The sequence below is a fragment of the Nannobrachium achirus genome (assembly GCF_963921795.1).
Source record: "Nannobrachium achirus genome assembly, chromosome: 4".
NCBI lineage: Eukaryota > Metazoa > Chordata > Actinopteri > Myctophiformes > Myctophidae > Nannobrachium > Nannobrachium achirus.
Window position 1 is genome coordinate 17,000,681 of NC_137813.1, and position 18,124 is coordinate 17,018,804.

Consider the following 18,124-nt stretch of genomic DNA (forward strand, 5'->3'; position numbering starts at 1 on the left):
AGAAGCTAAGAAACTTGTTGTAGATGCACAAGAGCTGTGCAGAAGAGGAGGTTTGCATCTTCACAAGTTCAATTCGAATGAAAGAGAAGTCTTGAACTCTGTGGGAGAACCAGAAAGATCAAAAGTAATTGAACCCCTCAAGCTTGGTCTGAATGCAGCGCCAGCAGAGCGTGCACTTGGTATCCAATGGTCATTAGAACAAGACAGCCTTAGCTTCAATGTTGACTTACCAGACCGGCCCTCAACACGTCGTGGTGTCCTGTCAGTCATCGCCTCACTGTATGACCCTCTTGGGTTGGTTGCTCCATTCACGCTCAGCGGAAAATGTATTCTTCAGGAGCTGTGCCGTCGAAGCATCGGATGGGATGACCCGCTTCCTGAAGATTTAAGCCCACGGTGGGAGGAATGGAAGAATGGTCTGCATAAACTGAAAGAAGTCTCACAACCAAGATGCTACCGTCCCCAAGACTTTGGCAAACCTGTTACGGTAGAACTACACCACTTTTCAGATGCTAGCAATGTGGGATATGGAACTTGCTCCTATCTCAGATACACAAACGAAAAGAGCAATGTCCATTGCTGTCTTGTGATGGCCAAAGCCAGAGTTGCCCCGACCAAGCTCATGAGCATCCCAAGACTAGAACTTTCAGCAGCCGTGGTCTCCACAAAGCTAAGTGTCATGCTAAAGAATGAGCTTGAAATGCAGATCGATAACGAGTACTTCTGGACAGACTCGCAAGTCGTTTTGGCATATATTAATAACGAAGCACGAAGATTCCACGTCTTCGTCGCCAACCGTGTGCAACTGATAAGAGAAAACACGGATCCCAGTCAGTGGTACTACGTGGATACAGCACAGAACCCAGCCGACCATGCCTCCAGAGGTCTTTCTGCCTCAGACATCTTCGCAACCAGCTGGTTAACTGGACCAAAGTTCCTGTGGGAGCCAGAAATCCATCCAAAGATCCATCCTTCAATGGAGTTGCTCGTTGGCGACCCTGAGGTCAAAAACATACAGGTGTTTGTAACCAAACACACAGTCTCTCAGCCGAGCATCCTCAGCCGCCTGAGTCGCTTCTCATCCTGGACCAGACTGGTAAAAGTTGTTGCGAGAATCAAGAGGTTGGGGTCTAAACAAGAACTGTCCAGCAAACTTCTGACTGTAGAAGAACGGGAGCGGGCTGCCAATACCATAATACTGCAAGTGCAGCAAGAGGCCTTCTCTCAAGAGATAAAGCTTCTCCACGGAGGAAACATTCTTCCAAGTTCAAGCCCTCTATTTTGTCTCAATCCGATCTTGAACAATGGCTTACTCCGTGTTGGAGGAAGACTCAAGAATTCCTCTCTCAGTCTGGAGTTTAAACATCCGATCATCCTCCCTAAGGAAAGCCATGTCACCCAACTAATCCTTGGCCACTATCATGCCCAGATCCATCATCAGGGTCGGCATCAAACGCTAATGGAAATTAGAGCAAATGGCTTTTGGACCATCGGTGGGAGCAGATCAGTCGCCAAGTTGATTCACAACTGTGTGACCTGTAGAAAACTCAGACGTCCCGTGGAAGAACAACGAATGGCCGAACTACCAAAGGAGCGTGTCGAAGTCTCTGCTCCTTTCATGTACTGCGGCATGGATTGCTTCGGACCATTTCTCACAAAAAATGCTCGCAAGGAACAAAAAAGGTACGGACTCATAATTACCTGCCTCTCCTCCCGAGCGATACATGTAGAAATGCTTGAGAATTTATCCACAGATGCGTTCATTAACGCTCTCAGATGCTTTATTAGCCTCCGTGGAGTTGTGCGCCTACTTCGTTGTGACCAGGGCACTAATTTCGTGGGAGCTAGGAACGAACTCAGAGAAGCACTGAAGCAGCTTGATGCTGAGAAACTAGAGACTTTCCTAGCAGAAAAACAATGCGAGTTCGTCTTCAATGCACCCTCAGCGAGTCATGCTGGCGGCGTCTGGGAGCGCCAAATTCGCACTGTTCGAAATGTACTTGATGCTGTACTCTCTCCGTACCCTGGCCGACTCGATGACTCCTCCCTCAGAACTCTGTTCTATGAAGCTATGGCTATTGTGAACAGCCGCCCCTTAACTGTAGACGGAGCAAATGACCCCCTGTCATTAGAACCCTTAACACCAAACCATCTCATTCTGATGAAGTCCAAAGTTGCCCTCCCACCTCCCGGGGAGTTTGTGAAAGAGGACGTGTATGCAACAAAAAGATGGCGACGAGTCCAATACCTCGTTGAACAGTTCTGGAGCCGTTGGAGAAGGGAGTATCTCTCCAACATCTCCACAAGGCAAAAGTGGCACACTCCCAGGCGCAACCTTAAAGTGAACGACTTGGTCATCGTCAAAGAAGAAATACTTCATCGAAACCAGTGGCACATTGGACGAGTGGTTGATACCAAAATAGACGACGATGGTTTGGTACGTCGTGTCAAGGTCTTAATGGGAAAGCAAGACCTCTCCTCAAAATCTTCAGTCGTCGAAAGGCCGATTCAGAAATTGGTTCTCCTCTTAGAGAGTGAATGAATGCACTTTCTATCCTCTCTAAATCTCACTGAATTCACTGAGAAATATTGTAAATCATGTTATGATTGGTGGGAGTGTAAGCGTCTCCGACGCGTGATTCTGGTCTCTTTGAATTTTTATAAGCCTTTTGTTATTTTGTCATTTAGAATACTTACTTTGAAATTTCCTTCCTTTTATTTTGGAACTTCCTTTGTTGAGCCGCTACCGAACCCATATGGGCGTACGTGACGCTAGTGTCACTCACTCACTCATTGATCAGATGCGCTCCCTGTGAGCCACAGGAGAGTCGGCGTGCCACCTGCATTCGGCACTGCCTTTGTTTTCAGCAAACCAACACGGCAAGGTACGAAATGTTTAACGGCCTGTATGTCATATGCAAACGCAATCTTAAGAATGTGGTAGCAGGCACTTTAAGTGAACTTCGTTAATATTGTTCACAGCGCCGTTGGGAACATTGGTGATTGGGACAGCAAGATCAGAGGTGTTTAAGGTGGCCGTTTGTACAAGCTGACCTAGCTCCTCCCGGTAGCGGAACAAGGTATATTGTTTAGTTCTTTTGTTTGTTTTGGGTTCAGTGTTTTCTTTGAGAGTTCTTTGTTTGGATTTGTTTTGTATTTCGTTTTGGGTTATTGTGCTTTTTGCTTTGTTTGTTTTGCGTTTGGGTATTGTTTGTTTGCAACTTAAATGAATGATTTATTGTTAAGTGGCTACTTAAAGAAATGAATAGGCCCACTGAATGAAAATGAAATGATCTTATTATTGAATGGAAACATTGAAAGAAATGGGTTGTAATGCACTGTTTTATTGTTGGATGGGAAAACTATGAAAAGAGAAATGAATGTATTTGTAATGTTTTTGTATTCTTTCTTTTTATAGTTTTCACGGTGTTGATGGAATGCTTCACCTGTGTAAATGAAGCGAAAATAAAAGCACCAGTTGAGACCAATCCGACTATTCATTTCACAACCGGCGACGGCAGCTACAAGTTTGTTGAAGCTTATTCGTTATGATGAGCGAGATCGCTTGACGCTTGCCGTCGCTATCACCGTACCGGCCGATCTCCGTGTCGCGCACTGCGGACAGTTGTTGAAAGCCACATTCAATATTCTCCACTGCACAAACTCCACCCCCGATAGCAAAAAGTGAATGTTTTTTTCTGGTTGGCCAGTCAGGGAGTCTCAGGGACCAATCAGAAGGCTGACAAACGGTCTATTGTGACTGAGCACCTGAATAAAGGAATGGAAATAAACTGTTAATGAAGTCTGAGATCATTCACAATGCATCTTAGTTGTTGAGTTATCGCGACCGAAGGTCGCATTATACCCTGAAAAACCTCGTAGCTTGTCTGTCTGTCTGTCTGTCTGTCTGTCTGTCTGTCTGTCTGTCTGTCTGTCTGTCTGTCTGGCTGGCTGGCTGGCTGGCTGTACAGGAAGTGATGTCAGTGTGATGTCAGTGAGTCACAGTGATGTGGTACAGAATGACTCATATATGGGCATAACATGGATGTCACGTGACATCACTTCCTGTACTGACAGTCAGACAAGCTACAAGATTTCTCAGGGTATAAAAGTCCATATAATATGGTCATTCCCAGAAAAAGAAAAAAACCTTTTATGTCCATACATGGAGATTTCTTATGTCATAAATCCCATGTCGAAAATGAGAATTTTAGGGTACCATACTGTATATGGGCACCACGGCCAAGTTTATACGTTTAATGGAAGGGTTTATTTCTTACTTCGTAATACTCATTGCTTTTGCCTACGTATTTGCACTGACATGGGATAGCCTATGTTGTGAGCCTACAACATTGTAGCCTACAGGCTAAACTAATATTTATTTGACCAAAACTGTTGAGAAAGTGTCCACTGTGTCCTAATAGATTTGCATATGGCAACTATAATTTAAAATCTGCCTGCCATGCAGTAGGCTATGTTTGTGCACTAGTACAGTTGGATTGTAATAGGCTATATTACTAAGAGATCAATGTGTTATGTGTAATTAATTAACCAATTAAATACATTCTAATAATAATAGCCTAATCCCTAATTCATGATAAGAGGCTAATAATAAACCCCTGATCAGTGTTTGGTGTGAATATAGTTAATTTGTTTTTAATCAATTACAATTTTCTCACACAATTTCTCAACATCATATACTGCTCAATTGAATGCTCATGGCGCTCTCTAGTGGCAGAAATTGTTTCTACTCATGGCGCTTCCCAATGATAGTAGTAGGCCTACAACCTTTCACAATATGTTTGTTTGTTTGTTTGTTTGTTTGATTGATTGATTGATTGATTGATTGATTGATTGATTGATTGATTGATTGATTGATTGATTGATTGAATACTTTATTAGCAGTTCGCATAGGATAAGAACAATAGGCCTACAGTACAGTTCAGATACAAGCCAAGGTCTATCCTGCTAGATAGTAGGTTACAGTTCAGATAAGGAATAGGCCTACTGCTAACAGGATTTAAACTCAAGAAAGCACTATAGTTGAGCACTATAGTTTCATTTCATACCAGTGAGAGTAATGTCATGATGAATGTGAGTGAGACAGTATTTAGAAAACAGAGGTGAGTGACACTAATATTTATTTATTCAAACTTTGGTGTTTCCGAGGCTCTTTGCCACATGCTTGTCATTCTTTGACTTCCTGTCATACAACAGTGATCTGTGGTTAAAATATACGATTTACACGCATAATGTGTTGCATACATGATGTGTTATGCTCGAGCATGAAACAACTCCTTCTGACAGCTCTCTGTAATGCAAGGCTACTTGTTCTTTCCATAAGTAAGGTCCATTCATCTAGTGTGCCGGTGGGTTCGACTCCCGATCCCAACAACCATTGCTGCGTCATTGCGTGTCACTCCCCATCTCTCTCTCCCCGTTTCCTGTCAGTCTACTGTTCACTATCACACTATCAATAAAGGCAGAAAACTCACAAAAAAAACATATAACTTATACAGTATAAGTAAATATATAAATAATAATAAATATAATATATAACTTAAAATGAAAGTACTCCGGGGCACACTGGCCGAGTTTGTGGAAACATGGCGGCCAATGGCACCAAGTATGGGGGATGAGTGGCTCAGAGTCTTATGTGTTGGAGTGACGGAGAATAACAGCTAATAGAAAATGGTATCAAATGTGAGGCAGGGGATGGATATGGATGGCAGAGATAAGGGAGATATGTTGGTGTCAGTATTATAGGGGTGATTATTATTGTACTTGGTGTGAACAATTACTTTATAATTTTTTGTTTAGTTTTTTGTCCATGGTCTATTGTTAAGTTTGTGATGTAGTGTCAAGTGGTGTCTGTGGTGTCATGTTCTTCCTTATAATAAAAAATATTGAAACACAAAAAAGAAAAATAATTGCTACTACAGTAATTGCAATTTTCACGTGGTGATCACAGTTGACGCTGAGGTCACTGTCAGTCCCAGAGGAGGTGAAGTTGATGAATCCTGGCTGGTTGCTGCTGATATGGCTGTTGATCCAAGACTGGTACTGGGACACTCTGGTGTAGACTCCAGGATCATCAGGATCGGCACAACCCTCTCCGAAGCTCACTATTCCAGACTGAATCCAGTCAGAATCCTGTTTGATCACCATTGGGCCTCCCGAATCTCCCTACAGGGAAAAAGTACAGCATTTTAAAACAACGAAAGCTTTGCATGAAGAAAGTCTTGAAGAGAAAACAACCTTTCAAATGATCACCTGACATGCGTCCTTCCCTCCAGCTCTGAATCCAGCACAGATCATATTGTTAGTGATTCTGCCCACTCCATAGTTGCAGTTACACTGTCTGTTCCCCACCACTGGAACCATCACCTCCTGGAGGTTTCGCGGGTCAGGGAGGGCAACTAGGGAGACACATTTAGTTTCATGAGCAAGACTTACCACATGTATAAACATATTTAAAAACAACAGCATAAAGGTTGTCTTCCTCCCTCATTTGAACACATCTTCCATCCGATTTTTACAATCTGTAATTGATGGTTGCTATAGGCCAGGAGAAGCAGCTGTCATCATTCATCTGTCATCTTTCATCTGCAGTCTTGTGGTGGTCTGGAGGTGACGTAGTCAGTGCTCTAAAGCGCTTTACAATGTATTTCTCTTTCACCCATTCACACACCAATGGTGGAGGAAACCATGCAAGGCACCACCCTGATCACTGGGAGCAATTAGGGGTTCAGACCAAGGACATATTATAGAAGGGGCCTGTTTGCATGATATTGCCACAAGCACCACTGGACTGATCAGCGGGAAACGTTGAACTCTGGAACACGTTATCAAACATATAATTATCCAAATGTCTGTCTGAGTGTCTATCTGAGTGTCTGTCACAACGTTTCTCTTCGGTAGCTGGACCAATTGATCTGAATCCCCATCACCATTAGCATATGAACAGACCTGACATAAGTGCAAAGCCCGTTTGTCACTTTCACAAATCGTATACTGTATATTAGCATTTTTATGGTGTATCTATTCTGCATCTAGCATGAGGCATATCTATTCTGCATCTAGCATGAGGCAACATTTGTAACAAGAATCTTTGCTTCTGGGCCGGTGGTCCCCAGAAGAAAAAAATCAGATTGAGATGGGGTCTTCGACCAAACACATATCTTTTTGGGGGTCCTCGACATGACTTACATGACTGTAATTGTATTGTACAACTCACTATATACAAAGCTTTACATGTTGTTCCTATATACATCTACACAGATCATCAGATGTCATTACATAAAATAATCTGGAACAATCTGTGTGTGTGTGTGTGTGTGTGTGTGTGTGTGTGTGTGTGTGTGTGTGTGTGTGTGTGTGTGTGCGTGTGTGTGTGTGTGTGTGTGTGTGTGTGTGTGTGTGTGTGTGTGTGTGGCGGGGTTTGTGGTTGTGCCTTGTGCCTATCTGGTTGTACAGTAATATGGTTTGCTATTTTGTTTACATGAACTACATTGAGTTCACCTTGAAATGCTACAAATTAAATGGACTTCATTACACTCACCTTCATCTGCAATGGTGCCCCAGCCAGTGACCCAGCTGTCAATGTCACTGTGGAAGGAGCTCCCCTTTGCTGCCAGGCAGACTGGTCGGATATAGTTGGTAAAAGTTACCGGTGAGGAAAGTTTCAGAAGAGCGATATCATTATCATGGTCGATGTTTGTGTTGTAGTTGGGGTGACGGATGATCTGGGTAACTGTCTGAGAGACTTTGTTGGAAGATTGTCGACTCTGGAGACCCAGATAAACACTGACACCAGAGGGGTTGTCACTAGGAATAAAGAAAAAAGAACAATCCATAATGAGCACGATATTATTACATTATTCACATGAAATGGCCTTGTGAAAGTAGCTGATCGTAGTGATGGACAGTAGTGAAGAACATTTATTCGAATAGTACCTGTTATCACTTATCAGTATGGGTATTGTTCACCTTTGAATCGGTACGATACTTTTTCGATACTTGGGAATCGCTACAATACCTTTTTCGATACCATTTTCGATACTTTTTATTTATTATTATTATTATAATTATTATTTGCCTTTTTCTATGGGCTATTTTACACACCACAATAGGTTATTAAGCCAGTTATTCAGCCATTTTAGTATAGACGTTGGAGAATCATCATAGTAATAAACATTATAGGCTATTTTCAGAGTAGGATAATGAGTGTAGCTACTAAAGCAGTCATTAAACTTTCAGTAGCCCAACTGTTACAGATGCGACCGGCCAGGGGTGTATTCAAGAGTATCAAAACAAGGTATTGTTCGTTTTTACCTGAACGGATACTCGTTAGTATCGACGTCATGCGATCGATACCATTAAAAGTATCGCTGACGATACCCAACCCTACTTATTAGTACTACTTGAGTATATCTTTTTTATATACTTATATTAAATATAATAGTGTACTCCACTACATTTCAAAGAGCACTTTTGACTACATTACTAGGAAAGCTGTCAAGTAACAAGTAACTTCACCAAATGCATTGTCAACAAACTAAACTACACCTGTCTTGTATGCGAGTCAGTGCATTCATTAGGTGCTTTCAGAAAGTTACAAGGTTCTGTAAATGCATTGTGAAAACAATACAGCAACTCACTGATATTAAAAGTCAAATGTACTTTTAAATATGTTTTTTTAAACATATGAAAGATTTGTCTTTTACTTGCAGTTGTGACCAGGAGCATCTACAGTCATGGAAAGTAACTAAGTACATGTACTCAAGTACTGTAATTATTAGTTACTTTGTAGATTTATATTATTATTATTATTATTATTACATTTAAACTTTGGCTATTTGAAAATAGCAGATCTACACGCTCACAATGCATCATGAGGAGCTTGTAGATGTGCTATTTTCAAAATATCCTTTTCTATTATTTGTAATACTTTAGAAAACGTGTGAAATGCGACTTTCATCATAATTAATAATAGATACGTTTGTCACTTTTGTACATTCACTAGATTAAAATGTAGAAGAATATGTCCACACTGCAATACTGATACTTTTACCTAAGTGTCATCATAACCAGCTAAATGTGCTTACGCCAATGTGATTACTTTGTCCACCATGCACTGACCTTTCGAAACAGTGAGCAGCAGTCAGCACCCATTCCTTATTAATAAGAGATCCACCACAGTGGTATATTTCGTCAGTAACAACAGGTACCGGTATATGTATGCTGGCCATCCAGGGCCAGCTCCCTTTAGGAGCATCGTCACCTCCAACAATCCTGGTGTTCAGAGGAGCCCGGCGACACACTGAAAGAAATACAACCGTCAATTGATGGGTGGAAATACAAACAAAGTAATGCTTACTTTATGCTTCATCGTATATTACAGTGTTGTGCACTGATAATAGGCCATCTACAAGCTCATAGCGCGTAGCAGTTTGTAGGTCGCCTATTTTGTAGAACGGCCATATTTTGTAGATCAGCCATGTTTTGTAGATTGGCAGTTTTTTATGCTTCGTCGTACCTTGAATTATTATTTAGGATTGTAAAAAAAATAACTATAAAATAAAATGGTTACTTACCATGTAATTGTGACTGAGCACCTGAACAAAGGAATGAAAATAAACTGTTAATGAAGTCTGAGATCATTCACAATGCATCTTATATATTATATGATTCATTTGTGTGTGTGTGTGTGTGTGTGTGTGTGTGTGTGTGTGTGTGTGTGTGTGTGTGTGTGTGTGTGTGTGTGTGTGTGTGTGTGTGTGTGTGTGTGTGTGTGTGTGTGTGTGTGTGTGGTTGAGGGGCTTAGTTTTGACTGCAAATTCTGATTTAGTCTTCTGAATTTTCATTTCATTTTAGTCATTAGTCATATGTAATTATTTAGTCTTAGACGACTTAATATCAAAATCTTATGTCTTAGTATTAGTCTTAATGCAGTGTTAATTTTGAGAGCAAATATTTAGTCTTAGTCTTTCGAATAACACACCATTTAGTTTTAGTCCTATTTTAGTCATCTGAAGTTGTTTAGTCTCAAGGCTCTTTTCCACCGGCAGCGATAACAATGACGATAACGATTTAAAAAAGTGGGTTTTCAATTGAAGTGGATCGGCAGCATCCACCAAACTCAGATAAAGACAATGATAGCCGACAACTACATCGTTAGGATCAACAACGATGTGGTTAAGATCACAGTGATATGGAACTGGGTCTCTGAGTAACTTGGGCCCAAGGTGGAGGGGCCTTAATTATTTTATACTTTAGCTATTGAAAAATAGCAGATATACAAGCTCACAGCGCAGCGAGCTTGTAGATCTGCTATTTTTGAAAAGTTGTGAAAATGTGTGCAAATCTTTGAATATATGTATTTTTTAAGTGAACATTTGTAACTCAAATCTTGCTTCTGGGGAGGTTCCTGGAACTAAATATTTTGAGATGGGGGTCTGTGGCCAAATACATATCATTTTGGGGGTCCTTCACATGAAAAGGTTTGAGCACCACTGACATAGAAACATAGGTTTTCCAAAAAACTTATAAGGATTTGAAATATTCAAAGACTTGCTGCGCGGCACTTGGTGCCGCGCTGTGAGCTTGTATATCTGCTATTTTTCAATAGTTAAAGCACAAAATGTGAGTGAATCTTTGTACCCAGGTCCCAGAATTTGCCGCGACACCCATGATTGTAATATATTGACCCGAATGCCACATTTAGTGAAGGTGGGGGCCACCAGTTGTATGTGTATGTGTTAGAGGATTATAACACTGATTACAATTACAATTTAGGCATTTAGCAGACGCTTTATCCAACTTACAGTAAGCAAGATATATACAATTCATAGTGTTGCGAACTGCCTCAGTAAACTGATCACAGGTAATCCGCGAGAACAGCATCAGTCTAAACATTATAATTAAATGATATATATATATTTTTTTACAAGGGTTCATATTTTAGATTGTAATTAGAGAAAAGAAAATATGAGTGTTAAAATGTTTTCATTTTGTGCTTTTTCTATTGTTTTAGCAATTTTAGTATTTTGATTTCAGTGGGTGGGGCATGCGTACAAGTGGCTAAATATGTCTTTTTAGACACAATAAGCCAGCAATTTCTTTGTTACTATTTACACCAGCCCCCATACGTTTAACTTTAATATAATATAATTAACATAGTATAATAAACTGATTGTGTCTCCCTGATGCTGTTTGTGAGGAAATTCAACTTACCTCTCATCAGTAGAGTTATCAGAGTTGCTACACAGAGTAGTTGACAGACAGCCATCGTGTGTTTGATTGCCAGTGGGAAATGTGTCCAATATTATAATGTGTGATGGGGGGTGGAGTCTCAATTTGACTCATGATTAATTTGTTATCTTATTTCATGCCTTGAGCTTATTTCCTTTTAAGGGAATATACGAATCTGATAATGGTAGTATAGGCTACTAGTATATCTATACTATAATTTTGCGAATGTCTGAGTGAGTGTCTGTCTGTCTGTCTGAAACAGCGTTTCTCCTCAGTGGCTGGAGCAATTGGTAGCCATTAAACGAAACGGGTATTTCTTACATTGATGCTCCTACATATTATCATGCAAGCACCAGTTAAAGTTACTTTCCATCCCTCATATACTGTATGCACAGTGCACATCCCATAACCCACACACTGCACATCATTTTGGAGCTCATATCTTTGAACGGGTAAGGGCTAGTCTATACTATAATTTTGCGAATGTCTGAGTGAGTGTCTGTCTGTCTGAAACAGCGTTTCTCCTCAGTGGCTGGAGCAATTGATCTGAAATCGCATCACCATAAGCATATGAACACACCTGACATAACTGTGAAGCCCGTTTGTCACTTTCACAAATCGTATGCTGTATATTACCATTTTTATGCTGTATCTACTATCTATTCTGCATCTAGCATGAGGCACATCTATTCTGCATCTAGCTTGAGGCAAAATGTTTAACCAGCTCTGTGTGTGTGTGTGCAGGCAGGCGGGTGTGGTGCAGGCGGGTGGGCGGGCGGGCTGGGGGGGGGGAACAGTATCTCTGTAGCCATTAAACGAAACAGGTTTCTTACATTGATGCTCCTACATCATGCAAGCACCAGTTAAAGTTACTTTTCATCCCTCATATACTTCGTGCACAGTGCACATCCCATAACCTACACACTGCACATCATTTCGGAGCTCATATCTTTGAACGGGTAAGGGCTAGTTGTTATAATATAGTATTCTAATCAGATCTGTTATTTTCACTATACACTTTAAAATTTTAAAATGTTATTGTATTTATGGAAATTATTCATTTTCATTCATTTTTGTTAATATATTTATTCATGTCATATAGCAGGGGTAGGCAACCTTGGGCACAGGTGCCAACATTGGCACAGGGGTTGGTGATCACTGGCACACTGGCAGAAATATGAGAGAAAGGATTTATATTTTAAAATCAAATATTGTTTTAAACGTGGTCAATTACAATAAAGTCACCCAATTTGCAGCAAATTACATCCTTCACATAATTCTATTCATTAAAAGTCTGAACTTTGATTGGGGAGGGAGTCGGGGAGATACAGTAGGTGGGTTATTGTTGAGTCTAATGATCTTTATAACAATGTCCTGACAATCAAAATATGTCAGATTGTTGATGGGGTGTCATTAAAATGAATGTTGACATGGCACACTGACTATCTAGAAAATAAAAACATGGCATTTCAAAAAGGTTGCTGACCCCTGTCATACAGGATTAACAGATATGCATTTCAAATTGAAGCAGTTAAAGGACCATTTCACCTCTGGGACAACCAGACATCATATGATGCATTGCATCATGTTTTGTAGCATGCTGAAATACTAAAATATCTAAACACAGATTGAACACAAAACATAACTCAGGATTGTGATGATGGTGTCCCAAACAACAATAAAATAAGATCTGGTTTTCCCAGAGGTGAAATGGTCCTTTAAGTTTTTTATCTATTTTCTCCCTTTCCCCAACACTCCCCCCATATTGCTATCAGAACTCTCTATCTACAAAAATACACAAACATAAGTTACATATACATATAAATATAAAAAGACAAAAAAATAAACACAGAACAACAGTAAATAATATCAAAATAAATAAACAAAGAAAAGAAAAGAAAAAAACTATTGAGTTGAGCCATTTAGATGCAAGTCACAGGTTACGTATATACAGTATCTCACATAAGTGAGATAGTGCCAGCACTAGGAAGCTACAGTTCATTGAGGGAAACATGAATGGCAACATGTACTGTGACATACTGAAGCAGGACATGATCCCCTCCCTTCGTAAACTGGGACGCAGGGCAGTATTCCAACATGATAACGACCCCAAAAACACCTTCAAGACGACCGCTGCCTTAATAAAGAAGCTGAGGGTAAAGGTGATGAATGGCCAAGCATGTCTACAGTTTTTTTTTTTTTTTACAGTAAACCCTATTGAGCATCTGTGGGGCATCTTCAATGGAAGGTGGAGAAGCGCCAGGTCTCTAAGATCCACCATCTCTGAGATGGAGGTCATGGAGGAGTGGAAGAGGGTTCCAGTGGCAACATGTGAAGCTCTGGTGAACTCCATGCCCAAGAGGGTTATAGCAGTGTTTAAAAGTAATGGTTGCAACACAAAATATTGACACTTGGGCCCAATTTGGACATTTTCACTTAGGGCTGTACTCACTTTTGTTGCCAGCATTTTAGACATTAATGGCTGCATGCCGAGTTATTTTGAGAGGACAATAAAATTACACTGATCTCCATGCTGTACACTGACTACTTTACATTATATCAAAGTGTCATCTCTTCAATGTTGTCCCATGAAGAGATATAATTAAATATTTGCAGAAATTAGAGGGTTGTACTCACTTATGTGAGATACTTGTAACAAGTCATCCAAATGCTAACAGATATCACACTTCATTGCTTCATATATCATATCATCATAAATCATAAATAGATAGGCCTATTCGCACATTGGACAGTTATTGGACATAGCCTACCCAGTTATAAGACATTGATTACTTATACCGAAAGTGTCCTCAGATTCTCAAAGTGGTTGCCAGCTTGAGAAGAACTTTCCTGTCGGACCTCTCAATATGATTTCTTTTTCTTTTTTTTTCAACTTTAAAAACCCCAATGTCTTTCGGCCACAAACGACAGAATTGGGGATTTCCATCTTCCCCAACAGAATTTGGGGTTTCCATAGTAATATTCCGCGCCTTGCTACCATTGTGGAAAAAGCCACAATGTACTTTGTGGGCATCACTTCCTGTTCCTCCTAGCTGTTTCATTCTGACTGGTTGCTGTGGGCCTGTGACAGGTGAATCAACTGTGAGTATCCCCACCCAGCACAACATGTACCTTTAAGTATGTTAAAATGGCATCACATTGACTAAAACTTTCCACAGCAATCAGCAATTCTGAACAACCACATATCCGAACGACTCGATCGCGGGCACAACAGTCAATCAAATCCATGCCCATGCGAGTATGAAGTGGATCCCTACATACTACATACTACTACTGTCCAGCGATTAAATATTCTAATTGTGATCGCACGATTTACCTAGTTAATCGTGCGATTAATCGCAAATAAGTCATCCGTTTTTATCTGTTCCCAATGTATCTTAGAAGTCTTTCATACCCCTATTAAAATTGAGTGGAAAAATCTGATGGCTTTATGAGAAAGTATGTTCATCTTTTATTGGAAATCAATTAAAAACCTCACAAATCATAATGGTACTGCGTTCAACAGACCAGATCTGTTAAATGTATTTAGCAATATGAGTATACTTTAGTGTCCACCTTTATGCTTTAATGATAGAAGTTCTCTAAAATATAAATATATATTTTTTATTTTGTTACATAAACAGGTATGGACCTCATACAGGATTCTACAAATTAAAACTAAACTAAATTGAGCAGAGGATATTGTAGACAATGTTTGACCATTTTTAAAGTAGCCTATAGTTTGTTGATTACTTTTTGGCATAATGGAAAAAAAAAAGTTTTTTAGAAAGTTAGAAATGTGCAGATACCCTGTAGGCATATGTTGGTTTGTTTACTGTTGAGTGAGAAAACAATGTTGCACATTAAGCTGAGGGCCTCCCAAAATAATAATAATAATAATGATGATGTCCTATACGGGTTAGGGTTAGGGTTAGGGTTAGGGTTAGGGTTAGGGTTAGTGGTGGAATGGCTAAAATAAATACATAAATATGTGATTAATTGCAAATCAAATAATCGATTAAACAAGTTAACTTGGACAGGCCTAATACACACACGCATGCACGCACGCACGCACTCACGCACACACACACACACACACACACACACACACACACACACACACACACTGTCCACTGTAACATGACTTTAGAAATTAATTCCGTATTTGAACAAATGCAAGCCAAAAATCCAGATTTGTTTTGGATGACTGAATGCTTTATGTTATGCTGGTTGTTCATGAAGGACATTTTTGTTTTAGCAAAATTCATAGAGAAGGCATGGCAGTTGCGTTGGAAAACATTGTATCCGTAAACAGCATGGACAATCAATATGTTCTTTTGCATTTCTGTTTGTGGTGTGTCTTGGTGTATGTATGTATTATGTTTTGTGAGTGTCTTGTAAGCCTGTGCGGGCTGGCCATTGTTTGGTGCAGGACATTTTAATAAAAATCTCTATCTATCTATCTATCTATCTATCTATCTATCTATCTATCTATACTATCGCCATATATCCCTGCAAGGCCCAGTGTTGCTTTTTGGCACATTTTTTTAAATCATTTAAAAACAATTGTATAATTAGTTTTCCTGTTCTTTTTTCACATTAACATCACCATTAAATCCTATTGTTTAGTATTACAATGCCATTGGCCACGATATTTGCATATAAATACCCCCCACAGAGGCTGACATTCACACCACTTAAAGATCTCTGGAGTCCAGAGTCTTGACGAACAACACCTCACAAGCTATTCCTCACAAAAACATAATGTAAAATGCCTGTAATATTTTTTGGGTGATCATTAGAATATCTAGAACATGTACATATGTTATTAATCTTATTATTGTGAAAAATATCCCCAAAATGCAAATTAGAGCATGATTTTTGATTTATGATTTATGGCTATAAAACCTTACAAAAACATTATTATTTTTTAAACATTACATTTTCCTCTGATTAGGACTCCTACAACACCATCTGATTTTTTTTTTTTTTGGCAAGTAGAAATTAATTTGGGTCTTGCAGGGATAAGGACACCACTGCAGCAGGTCCTGGCCTCAAATAACCAGTCCAGCTTTCTTTTTAAGCAATTGAAAAACCACAGCCCCCTCGTGCAATTCAGTTAGTCTAGCATGATTAAAATGAAGTATGAAGTTACAATTGCTAACATTTACTCTTCATTTAGGATTACTGCCCCATTAAGTCTCCTGTCAGTGTCCATGCCAAGGTAGAACAGTTTGAACCGTCCTTTGATACTCCTGGCCTTGCTTGCTCCCCTTCTACCTCGTGTCTTTGGCCTGGAAAAAGGGGTAAATGGCTTTAAAGCAGTCAGTGCTTTATTCACAAATTCTGACCTGAAGGTTGAGATTCAATTGTATCAGCTCAATGGTAGAAATGACAGCACTTGTACAAATCAGGTTCAAATCCGGGTCAGAAGAGGAAGGGGGGGGGGGGGGCAACCCGGGGCATGTGACGCATTCAGAATACAGTTTGAAGATCTTTAAGATAACAGGTTAATTTTCCAAGGTGTGGTTTCTCTGGAACTCAACAGATTTCTAACTGACATTCTGACAGGAAGCTGATATCATCAACAACTCATACATGAGAGGAAAAGTCTGTTATAATCCTGACATTTTCACTATAACCCTCTCTTTTGTCCATGTTATATTTTGATTATTATTGCAAAACATACATTAACCACTTCTAGGATCTACGAGCTCACATTGCGTATTTTATACATTTGAAAACTTGTGAAATGGGACATTCTGCATAATGAGTACTCTTACTTTTGTATTTTAAGTATATTTTGATAATATATACTGTGTTAGAGCTGTTAGTCATGAACAAAGTCATGATTTAGGCAATATATTTAGGTTTAAAATATCAAATATAGTAGTTAATCATCAAGGGAGGAGAACATACATGTCAGTGGTCGGTTACTATGGGTGTGTTGAGTGTGTTTTTCTCAACAACAAAAAAAAAGAAAAAAAAGGGAACTTTTCGGGAACCTATAAAGCTGACCACAATGTCAGGTTTGCCACTTTGTACACAGAAGTGTTAAAACCATAGCCTAGTTCCAGACCCTGAATCGCTAGCCACACCCCTTTAAACTTTTTGTTTCAACGAAATGTCAATTCAGGCTGAGTGTCAGGCTATTAAAACCACGCTGCTCAAGTAAAGCAACCACCTTTCAAACATAAATCATTTATGTTTCAGCAAACGGCTAACGTTCCTATCAATCATAATTATGCTTGCAAGTGTTGATGATAATTTCATGGACTTAGAGAGACCTGAGTCACAATGTTACGTACAGTATGGGCTGCCACATCTTTCAGAAAACCTTTTAGTGAGAGTTGTCTTATGAGCCTGCATGTGCCACCAAAAACAAAACACGAGTTTCAATAGGGTTCAAGGCTTTCAGGCTTGGCCCCTATTATATTTGTTTTGCTTTTTACTATTTGAATGCTCCCATGGTTTAAAAAGTCTTATGGCGGTGTGTTGTGTTTGTAGTTGGTGCTGTATCTTATTGTTTGTGGTAAGAAAAAAGCCTGGAGGATTGATTGTGGGGTTTGGCTTGCAAAGTGCACTTTGATGACATGTATATAGCTATAGGCCAAGAAATGTGCTATGTATACATATCCCATACAGATCCCATCCTCTCCCCTCGTATATATACCCATCAGCACCGGCAACAAAACTTATATATATTTCCCACAGCCACGGCACAGGCAACGCACGCAGAGCAGTGCTGCTTTCAATGGCTTCTGCACGCATCCGACGGACGGATCAGATTAGAATGAAGTAGGACAGTAGGTTGATCTCCGTGATTCTCAACCTTTTTGAAGTCAAGGACCCCCATTTTAAATTTGTATCT

At 39.8% G+C, this 18,124-nt stretch overlaps 1 protein-coding gene across 1 annotated transcript; it reads right to left on the minus strand.

Annotated features, from left to right (window-relative positions):
* Positions 1-5,206: 5,206 nt before the first annotated feature.
* Positions 5,207-11,290, minus strand: LOC308284092 (prostasin-like; the record flags this gene model as incomplete). Its single annotated transcript, XM_080724630.1, has 6 exons — positions 5,207-5,221; positions 5,959-6,186; positions 6,274-6,419; positions 7,562-7,827; positions 9,142-9,322; positions 11,236-11,290. The coding sequence occupies 6 exons, from the start codon at positions 11,288-11,290 to the stop codon at positions 5,207-5,209; spliced, it is 891 nt and encodes a 296-aa protein (XP_080580756.1).
* Between the last annotated feature and the right edge of the window lie 6,834 nt (positions 11,291-18,124).